We start from the raw sequence: 10,442 nt of genomic DNA, 5'->3' as shown, positions 1-10,442 counted from the left end.
GGACGCCTCAGGTTCAGGCGGCTCTAGTTCGAGGAGCATCTACCTGCGAGGCCCCGCGAGTCTCCCGCCGCGTCCCATACTTCGGGACAGACGGCCGTTGATTCGGCCGGAAGGGGAGAGGTATGTAACTTTATGTTCTTCATTCTTGTTCATATTATGTGTTCAAAATCATAATATAAACTAATACTTTTTATTTATCACTTGGACAGGTCTTGGACGATTTTGGATTATGCTGGGGGTCATCGTCGCCCCCCAACAACATCCTCGGCCTGCTGTGCAGGGAACACTTCCCTGGACTTGTGGAGTACGCCGGAGTGACGGGCCCAGCCTTCACCTTCGACCACTACGCCGTCGCCCCCGATGCAGTAGACCGGGACGGCAGGGAATTCAATAACAAGGCGGAGCGGGTGAAGCAAGAGCTGTGGGTAAGTCTTAGTATAATATAAAATATGTCGCATTCGTTGCAAATTCTTGAAATAATGTATGGATACATCGTTTTTGTATGCAGGATTTCTTCAGATGCGATGCTGGATACGAGGCTAGGGCGGATGTGGTGGCCACCACGTGCTGTAAGAAGCTCGTCGTGGACATGCACTATGAGGCCCGCATCCAGGCCATCATCACCTACCACGGCTCCGTCCTTGGGGAGAAGGTGACCAAACCTCAAGCCCGAACCATGTCGTTGACCAGGGAGCAGTACATGCAGGTAAAGTCATGCATGTTTGGTACCAGTACTCCATGCATGAATTTTATTGTATCTTCTGATATGCACTTTATGTGTTTACTTTGCAGGTGATTCCACATTGGTGCGCCGCACATCCTCTCTGCTGGGAGCAGATGGTGGATAGGTGGTGTTCGGCTGAGTGGGACGAGGTGCACACAGCTAGCCGGGAACGGCGTTTGCAGATGCAAGGGCCCTCGCACCACCAAGGCAGCCGGAGCCTGGGCCAATATGCCGAAGCATGGGTACGCCACCTTTTTATTTCGATATATAGCACTAAGTTAGATATTATTTCTAACTATCTCGTTGGTTTTCGTTGCAGTCGGCGTCACATGGTGGCAGGCCTTGTTCCACCTTCTCGGCCTATGCTATGGCCCATAAGGGTAAGGCGACGTCCGACGTCACCTACAACCCGGATGACGGGCCCGAGGCCTACACCAACCCCGCCGTCTACAGCCGCCTCCATGACTACACCGCCATGGCGCAGGAGGTCCATGGCCCAGACTATGATCCGAGCACCGAGCCTATCGACCCCGATGTGCTCATGAGGGTCGGAGGAGGCAAGAGACATGGGCGGTACTGGATTGCCGACAGGGCAATCGACTCGTCCTCCACTCCCACTCTGTCTCAGGTGAGAGCAAGGAGCACTGGCTCGAGCCCAGCCATTCGACCTCGGCACGACAGCTCACAGCATCGCATTTCACAACTCGAGGTTAGTGCTTCTGTAACTCGTCCTTCCTTTAGTTATATACCTAGTCTTTGAGTTACTATAACGTTGGCTTGTAATATTACAGACCCAACTAGAAGAGATGGAGGCGAGGATAATGGCGGAGCGGGCGGCGGCTGATCAGAGGATGGCGGAGATGTTCCAGTACATGCAGAGCCTTGGCGCCGCACAGGGCATCGCTCCGCCACCTCCATTGTTCCCCCCAGTTGACCCTACTCTCTTCCACACTCCTGTGAGTACCAAAATTGTAGTTAGATGTTTGTAATGCATCTGGTATAACACATGCTATCTCTTCTTTGTGCAGAGCCAATCTGGGGCGGCATCCAACAACCCTCCGGAAGGGTTCAGCCCAACGCAACCTCGGCCAAACCGCCCACCTCCATGAGTCGTTGTTTTAGACTTCACAACTTATGTATAATACTTATGTTTCTGTTTGATACTTATGTGAGAGCTTGCGACGTTTGAGACTTATGTTTGTGTTGAACACTTATGTTTGTGATGGATATTTATGTTTGTGGTCACGGTTTTATGTTTGTGTTGGCTATTTATGTCTGTGATGATATCTGTGATGTATATATGTGATATATATGTGATATCTTCTGTTTGTGTGGATGGAAAACAAAAAACAAATAAAAAAGGTACATACTGGTCACTTTGCCGAGTGTAACACTCGGCAAAGAGGCTCTTTGCCGAGTGTCTGGGTCAAAACACTCGGCAAAGAGCACAGACCTGGGCACCGGCTTAGGTTCTTTGCCGAGTGTTGTGTCGCTGGCACTCGGCAAAGAGGTCGGCTTTGCCGAGTGCCAGTTTGGACACTCGACAAAGAGCCTGACATGGGGACCCTCCCTGGCGGGCTCTTTGCCGAGTGTCCCAAGTGACACTCGGCAAAGAAGGCGGCTTTGCCGAGTGCTTCCAGGAGGACACTCGGCAAAGATTTCTTCGTTGCCGAGTGTCACCGTTGACACTCGGCAAAGCCGCCGTCTCCGTCAACCGGCGCCGTAACGGTCGCTTTTCTTTGCCGAGTGCACCCTGACACTCGGCAAAGATCTTTGCCGAGTGCCCGAAAAAAAGTACTCGGCAAAGGAGTCTTTGCCGATGTACTGTTTGCCGAGCCTTCTTTGCCGAGTGTTACACTCGGCAAAGCCTTTGCCGAGTGTTTTTAAGGCTTCGCCGAGTGCTTCCGGCACTCGGCGAAGAGGTTGATTCCGGTAGTGATGGTCAACACGCACAAACTCTTCTCGAGGTACATGGCAGACATGCTTTCAGGCATTTTTAGGAAGAGGTCGTATCGTATGCATGCACATGGACAGCTCTGTGCACATATGCACACGTGGGATCTGGCCCTTAAACATTAATCCGATGGTCGCTGCAATTATTAACACTTTAACCCTCCCCTAGCTATCCTTACCCCCCTTCCACTTCCTTGCACATCCGTTAGCTTCTCGTAGAAAGATCCTGGCTGGTCGTACAACTTCGACGTGGGGAAGAAGGCCGTGCCCAAAACTCTCCACAGTGGCGACCGACGAGCATGCACGTGACGCCCAACGAGGAAGCAGGCCATGCCCAAAACTCTCCACAGTTGTTGTCGTGCTCTTGTGTGGGGAAGAAGGGAAGTAGGGGTATTTGCAAAAGAAACTCGCATCACAATTTGTAAAAATTGTGTCGACCGTCAGATATACATCGAAGAGTTAGGATCGCACATATGTGCATATGGCTGCTCATATGCATACGATACGGTTGCAGGTCTCCAGTAGTCCTGTAATTAATTATTCGAAGTATCCATACATACATAATTATTATATTATCATTTTTTATTGTAAGTGTTTATACAAAAAATATTTAGATAAATATTTAATAAGGGTAAAAATGACTTTCACGTGAAAGTTACCACCTTCAAAGGTCTTATATAGAGAACCAAACTAGTCATATACTCGTGCATTACTACGCTTTTATATATATATAATAAGATAAATTTTATTTTAGTAAAACACAAAATATACATTTTCTATTGGTTAGGTGGGTGTGAATATGGAACCAACAACTAATGTTCAAACACTCACTTTATACATAATTTCATCTTATTTTTTACATAAACTTTCCTAGTAGTAGAGAAAAAAACATAGGAGTACGAGTTGATTCTAAAGAAAGGTAGAGTATTTTTTTGAAAAATATTGACGCGAGACGACCGTTGGAACTGATGCTTTAATATAGTAGAGATTTATATCTAAAACCAAATAAAAAAGTTTATATTTTAAGGTCCAAGAAATTAACAAAAAATTAGGCCTAAGAATAGTAATGGATTTATTTCCTTTATAGGTCATTCCAATTCTCATATCACTAAACCAACTTATACCGGTGTCAAATCCAAATAATGGCTTATTCGGCTATTCAAATTCTGTGTGGATTGAAGTATATTAGAATGGATTGAAATGAATTTTGATTTGCTATAGATTTAAACTAACTCAATACTATTTAATCCAACTCAATACCATCAAATGAAAAACCTAAGGGCTAATTTGGTGATCTGGGATCTCGGAAGGATTGGAGGGGATTGAGGAGGAAATTAATTCATTTCCCTCTCAATCCACTACAATCCTCCCGGGATTCCCTTGTCACCAAATCAACCCAGGAATTGTCTCCTGTACGAACGAGACGACCTTTTCCTCCGTGTGCCTCTCGCTTTGGGCCAAGCATTCGCATAGCCCGCGCCGCAAGTATTCGCGGTCGCACAGGCTGGTCCAGTCCAACACTGGCCTCCCTGTTTCGATGCTGGCCACAAGCTCGCCCGGCCGCCCGGGGTGAGGATGACTGCCACTCCCACCGGGCTCCTCCGGCTCCACATCTGCCGTCGACCAAACCCGCCCTGCTAAATACTCGCTCCCTACAGCTCTCCTCGCAATTAACACCTCCGTTAGCACGAGCTGCAGGGAGGGAGTTGGGAGGAGAAACAGAGCTACCGGGGCGATGGGCACCGTGCTCGATTCGCACTTCCTGGCGCTCACCGCCATCGTTACTGTAAGTGCCCCGTTCCCCTCCTCCCTTCTCCCGGTTCTCAGTAAGGCTTCGAGTTTTGATCCCTTGTTACGTTCTCTGTGCTTCCGGTAGGTGGGGTACCAGCTGCTGTTCTTCATCATCACAGCTCTCCTCCGGTTCGATAAGGTCACCGATTTCGCAGGTAAAAACTGACTCAGCCGCTCTTGATACTGGAATGGGTAATGGGTTGCCATGACTGTCCCTTGTATAGTTGTACTAGTAGGGCGCAATTGCTAACAGAATTCCAGTAGTGAATGTGAATTTACGGAGTGTTTAGTTTGGGAAATCGACCCATTTTCATTCTAGACAAGTTGAAGCATCGTGAGTTAATTTGTTAAATTTAATGAAATGTCCTTATTTCTCATACTACTACTAGTTATTAACTCGTAAGGAACGAGCTGGTGATAGATCAACTCATTTTATTCCATAAAAAACTAAAGAGTGAGATGATGATGGACCACTTCATTCCATAAACCAAACACCGTTCATTCCTGCTGATGCTTAGAGGATAAATTCTTGTCCTTGTTATTTCCCCCCCAGAGTTTAGTTTAGATAACGGTTAGTGAAATTGGTTATTAACTTCTTTGACTCAGTTTGTGTGGCAGTTGTTGCTCCAAGCCTCCAAAAACCCAACCTATCCCCTGAACTGTATTATACTCATCCAATTCCAAATTACAAGACGATGACTTATATAGCATACATTAGGGCATGTACAACCCCATTTAATATGGGGTCTCTAAGGGCTTAAGTGAAAAAATACAAGAGCGAAGAGCCCGTATCTTCATGACTTTCCATACACGTTGTCTCTTATCTGCATTGATGATCTAAGGTGTCAGGGTTGTACCATGTAATCTTTTAGTCGTCTCTTATACTTGGAAAACTGAACTTGTGTCTCCGGGTTGTACATGCCCTTATGTCAAGATACATTGTCAAAACAACCTTTCTAGAAAGAAGAAAACGTTTTACAATTGGGGATTGGGGAAGTTGTTTTCTCGCTTGTTTTTGGGAATCCTCTTGCAGGCTTGTTCGGTTACTCCCTAGGCAAGGTTTGTCTGGTGCAGGGAACTCCCTATTCGATTTTGGGTGTTTGGGAACAAGATCGATGCCTGGTAGGCATTGAACCAGATAGCCTCCTTGTCTGTTATAAGATAATTATATGCTGAGCTTACATGCAAACTGTCCCTCATTCTTACAAAGTTACAAGGCATCCATGCCTTATGAACCAGCGATCTGAATACTGATAAACTTTTCAATCTCTGCACCAGTCTGTAAAATCTTACATGAGGTCAATGTAGCATACGAGATTTGCTGTATTTTTTGTCCACAATTATTTATTTTATGCTCCTAATTTCAGGCAGTACAAATTTTATCATAATCGCCATCCTAACATTAGCTTTGAAGGGAGCATGGCATTTCCGTCAGGTAGGTGTTTTTTCATGATAAATATGTTCACTCTAGTTAGTGTAAACATAGTGAATGGATGAATTGATGCCCTCTGTGGATGGGTGGGGTGGGGGGGGGGGCAGAATTCATCAGCAGTTCAGCACTACTGCTTTCTTTTCTTCTACACTGGATTGTCAGTTTTTCCCAGTGCAGATACCTAAAAAAATCTGTTTGCCAACTGCCAGCAACTTTGCTACCGGCAGTTGACTTTGTAAAGTGCATTTACATTTTCATCACATTCTTGTCTAAGTGAAAATGTGAGTTGCAGTTTCTGCTGCATGGTGGCAAGCTGTTTGTTGGAAATGTCGAGTTACATATATCTCTGGATTTACCATGATTCATTGAATTTTAGTCTGGAATAATGCATATACTGTGGTGTACCGGTGTTGTAGCAATCTAGCATGAATAAAACTACTTCTGTCATTTGCATTAAAGTTTGCAGAATTGTTTTGTCACTTCCATTAAATTAGACACTAAACTTAGACACTGCAAATTTAATAATGTAGAGCTAGCAAAATCGCTTCATCACATGCAATAAAATTAGACACTGTGAATGCAACCATGTTGATCTAAATACACTGAGTCATTGTTATATGGTTCCAGTTTCACAGGAAAGGCAATTTAGGCATCTTTTTGATTTTTCGTCCTTGTGAAATCTTAAAAATGGTAGGAAAGAGACGAGCATAGTCTCGAAAATAGGTTTGTTTCTTTTAGAAGGAAAATGGAACAAAATGATAGTACCATTCCTTTGGCACTGCATTGATTTAATTTATTTGTGGTGTATACTTTTATAGGATGAAATGAAGATTATTTTAAAATACGTGCATTTATAAAGTTCAATCTCTATTTCAGATTGTGCTGACAGTGCTTGTCACCATTTGGGGTCTTCGTCTAGGATTATTTTTATTGATGAGGTATGTTGTTAGCCTGTCACGTGACCGCTATATGAATAATCGTTAGCTTGACTGAAAACATGTTGATAAATTTCAATAAACTGCTAATTGTTTTTTTTTACTTCTAGGATTTTGCAATGGGGTGAAGACCGAAGGTTTGACAAAATGCGTGATAATTTGGGGAAATTAGCAGTTTTTTGGATTTTCCAGGTACCCTTTGCAACTTGTGTTCTGCTATTAAGATCTGACCGTGCCTTTTCTGAAGAAATTCTCACCAGGCCATCTTTTTCTGTTCGGGCAGGCTGTGTGGGTTTGGTCTGTCAGCTTGCCCGTCACTGTTGTGAATGCAAGTGACAGAAACCCCTCGATTGAAGCCAGGGATATAATCGGTTGGATAATATGGTTGGTCGGGATATGTGTAGAAGCAACAGCTGATCAGCAGAAGCTTGTGTTCAAAAATTCTCCAAGTAACAGGGGAAAGTGGTGCAACGCCGGTCTTTGGAAGTACTCTCGCCACCCGAACTACTTTGGGGAGGTTAGTTAATTAAGCTTGTTACTTTGGTCATTGTTGGTACAAATGAAGATTAGACTTTGCGTATACTCGCTTTGCTTAAATACTGAGATTGGCTAGAACGAAAACTCAGAGTCCTTGAATAGTACCTGCCAATACTAATTAGTATTGTTGTCTACATGCTTATGAGTTGTGGTTGCAAGTACAGCATGTTCCACATACAATTTTTATGGCGCTGATCTGTACAAGAATTGAATTTGGTGTAGATATTCCTTTGGTGGGGAGTATTTGTAGCATCGACCCCAGTTATCTCAGATGCCGAATGGCTTGTGATTCTTGGACCTATATTCCTGACTCTTCTGCTTCTTTTCGTTAGTGGAATCCCACTCCTCGAGGTTAGTAACTGCTCTGGTGACCTCAGACCCCATAGCTATATATTACTTGCAAAATGCTAACATGCCCCACTCTTCACATCTGTGTCGTGAAGTCATCTGCTGATAAGCGCTATGGACGATTGGAGGAATACCGTGCATACAAGAACACTACAAGGTAGCATTCTCACACTGTTTTTTTCCCTGATCTCTCTCCAGACTCCAACCACTGGTTTTTAGCAGCAGAGTTTAAGTGCTGATTGTTCTCTGCAGCCCTCTTATCCCATTGCCACCTGCTGTGTATGGTTCCCTGCCTGCGTGGTTCAAGGTTGCCTTCCTCCTTGAGCTCCCGCTCTACAATCCTGGGCCGGGAGGTGATCCAATCAGTTGAGTGGTGCTTGCAAACTGTTCTGCTGCCCTTCAGTGATGAACTTGTATAGAATATCCCTGCAGTATGTTTACGTTTTTTGTTTTTGTTTTGGTTTGACAGAACCAGAATGAGCCCATTGATGGGTCAGCCTGATGTTTATGTTGCTATTGTGTGCGTGGCAGTTATTCCACCTTCGATTCCAAGGGGTTACAGTGGAGTTTGGCCCCTGATTTATCGCTCGCGAGGCTCAAACATGTATCTTGTTGGTTGAAAGTTAGATTTCTTTTGTTGCCCTCCCTGCCTCCATGTGCAGATGAATAGATGCTTAGAAACCTGAACGTGGAACGTGTTCACCTTCCTCGCTCCAAAAAAGTGGGAACGGAACAATCTTGTCCATATAGTGTTAAAGTATTTTTTTTTAAGTACGGTACCACGTTCCTGTTTCTGGTTCCCATCAATCCGAGAACTGATTAGATGATCACGCGAACTGAACTCTGAGCCGATACTTGTCCCAATTTGGTAGTATTTGTTATGCAATGTATTTTCGTATTTTACATTCTCGGTTAGTACTGGGACTGAACCTTTTAAACTCTTGTTTATGTGTGTGTTGGTTAGACCTTGGGGCAGGGGTTCAGGGAAACAAGAGGCTTAAAGAAAGTCAATAAATTTGGAAGAAGGAAAATAATTAAAAACAAACCGAGAATGTGACCAGTTCACGGGGTACCAGTGCGGAAGCTCAAAACGAGCTTGGTTTGCAAGCTCCAGAAATCTCTCTGCTCTTTTGGGAGATCTTGCTTGAAAAAACGAGAATGAACTTGTCCCATGGGTCTAGAACAATTGTGGTCACGCTACCGAGTGTCAGACTGCCAGTACAGAAGAACCGAGCCGAGCCATGGAATAAAGATCAGAACACCACAGGACTGCGATCTATCTACTGCCGCCTCACGCCGGCGCGATGGACACCCTGTCGACCTGCACGATGTACTCGAGCGTCGCGCCGGGCGGGACCTGGACGTGCTCCTCCCCGAAGTCGGCGCCGTCGTCGCCGAACCCGAGGCCCGGCGGGACGACCACCCGCCGCTTGCCGCCGGCCCTCATGGAGCGCAGCGCGTACTCGACGCCCTCGCACATGCCCCTGGTGTACGGCCGGGAGCCCATCACCAGCGCCAGCGGCCGCTTGCCGTCGACGAACGTGTCCACGAACGCCTCCCCGCCGCCGCCACTGCCGGCCACCCGGCCCTGCAGGTCGATCACCACCAGGTCGCCCGGCCGCGGGACGTCGCCGCCGCCGACGCGCATCTCGTAGTACCGGACCCCGTTGGGCAGGACGACCTCCTGCTCCTGTTCCACGTCCCTGCGCGCGCACGAGAGAGCAGAGAGGAATGCAGTCATGGCGGTTTCGTAGCTGGATGAACTAACGACCCGCGCGCAAGCATGGTGATGAATGGCACTGACTTGGTGTTGGCCTGCTGCTGCGCGACCTCGAAGCGGGTCTTGAGCTGCTCGGACACGACGCCGACGGCCAGAAAGCCGGCCCACGCCAGCCCCGCGCCGATCCCGAACCGCCGCGTCAGCGACGAGGCCACCCAGTCCGTGGAGTCCGCGCCGCCCGCGCGCTTCGGCCTCGCCGTCGCCTGCTGTGGCTGCGCTTGCACGGACTGCTGCTGTGTTTGTGCTTGCGGTTGCTCGCTGGACGGCGGCTGGTTCTGGGCGCTTGGCGGCCGCGGTGTCTGCGCGCAGGAGATGTGGGGCTTGGCGATGGGACGGGCGAGGAGCGCCGGTGAGCTTCCCAGGAACGTGGCCATTGCTGTTCGGTGCGTCGTGGATGAGCTACGAGTCCAGGACGACGGAAGTGGATATTTAGGTTGGTTTTCTATGTTTCGTTCAATTCTCGTGAGCTTTTTGCGAGTGAAATGTGGCCACATGTGTAGGAGTGCTTGAAGGCTTATCCGACTGCACAACACTAGCTATCCACCAAGTCTTTTTTCCGACCGTCCTCGCCGACACGTTGGAGGGGTAAGAGCAACTCCTATTAGTCTAGCTATAAATACTAGCTAAATTTAGACACTATTTACAAGCAACCTAATTTTAAGAAACCAGTTTTTATCTTTTAGCTAGCAGAAGTCAGTTTTTTGGTTTTTAAGAAACTGAGAATCTAATTTCTATAAACTAAGTTTTTCTATAAACAAAGTCATAAACTGGTATATTTGGATAGAAGGCATGGCTCTCCCAAACGGGCAGGGCCGCAGGCTCATCCATCTCGTGAACGCCAGAAAGGCAGACCCAGCCGCTGCGAGTACATCTATCATGCGGTGTATCAAACAAGACGAACAAATGCGCCTGCAAATGCATGGGACCTTGTCTTTTGCTCGG

At 46.8% G+C, this 10,442-nt stretch overlaps 2 protein-coding genes across 4 annotated transcripts; one reads left to right on the top strand and one right to left on the bottom strand.

Annotated features, from left to right (window-relative positions):
• The first annotated feature begins 4,135 nt into the window (after positions 1–4,135).
• On the top strand, positions 4,136–8,512 carry LOC100304216 (uncharacterized). 3 transcript variants are annotated; one of them, XM_008645669.3, is made up of 10 exons: positions 4,142–4,463; positions 4,554–4,623; positions 5,836–5,903; positions 6,777–6,838; positions 6,946–7,027; positions 7,119–7,352; positions 7,595–7,723; positions 7,816–7,877; positions 7,973–8,085; positions 8,190–8,512. In XM_008645669.3, exons 1-10 carry the CDS (start codon positions 4,413–4,415, stop codon positions 8,198–8,200), a joined length of 882 nt encoding a protein of 293 aa, XP_008643891.1. In that variant the 5' UTR covers positions 4,142–4,412; the 3' UTR covers positions 8,201–8,512. The 3 variants fall into 3 exon arrangements, with proteins under 3 accessions (XP_035824014.1, XP_008643891.1, NP_001159138.1); XM_035968121.1 differs by having other exon boundaries at positions 4,136–4,463; positions 8,028–8,499; NM_001165666.1 differs by having other exon boundaries at positions 4,207–4,463; positions 7,973–8,278.
• A 226-nt stretch (positions 8,513–8,738) lies between these two features.
• LOC100284008 (FKBP-type peptidyl-prolyl cis-trans isomerase) lies at positions 8,739–10,018 on the bottom strand. The gene is made up of 2 exons (NM_001156906.2): positions 9,525–10,018; positions 8,739–9,423 (listed from the first exon to the last, which is right to left on the bottom strand). The coding sequence occupies exons 1-2, from the start codon at positions 9,872–9,874 to the stop codon at positions 9,012–9,014; spliced, it is 762 nt and encodes a 253-aa protein (NP_001150378.2). The 5' UTR covers positions 9,875–10,018; the 3' UTR covers positions 8,739–9,011.
• Positions 10,019–10,442: the final 424 nt, after the last annotated feature.

Source organism: Zea mays, chromosome 5 (genome assembly GCF_902167145.1).
Source record: "Zea mays cultivar B73 chromosome 5, Zm-B73-REFERENCE-NAM-5.0, whole genome shotgun sequence".
Classification (NCBI taxonomy): Eukaryota; Viridiplantae; Streptophyta; class Magnoliopsida; order Poales; family Poaceae; genus Zea; species Zea mays.
This window is presented reverse-complemented; position numbering and strand designations above follow the sequence as displayed.

Bases quoted from the DNA above. Each gene is read 5' to 3' on its own strand.
- LOC100304216 (XM_008645669.3), top strand. From the start codon at position 4,413: ATGGGCACCGTGCTCGATTCGCACTTCCTGGCGCTCACCGCCATCGTT. The intron at 7,724-7,815 runs GTTAGTAACTGC...TGTGTCGTGAAG, and splicing joins GTGGAATCCCACTCCTCGAG to TCATCTGCTGATAAGCGCTA. The intron at 7,878-7,972 runs GTAGCATTCTCA...TGTTCTCTGCAG, and splicing joins GCATACAAGAACACTACAAG to CCCTCTTATCCCATTGCCAC.
- LOC100284008 (NM_001156906.2), bottom strand. From the start codon at position 9,874: ATGGCCACGTTCCTGGGAAGCTCACCGGCGCTCCTCGCCCGTCCCATC. The intron at 9,424-9,524 runs GTCAGTGCCATT...GTGCGCGCGCAG, and splicing joins CAGCAGCAGGCCAACACCAA to GGACGTGGAACAGGAGCAGG.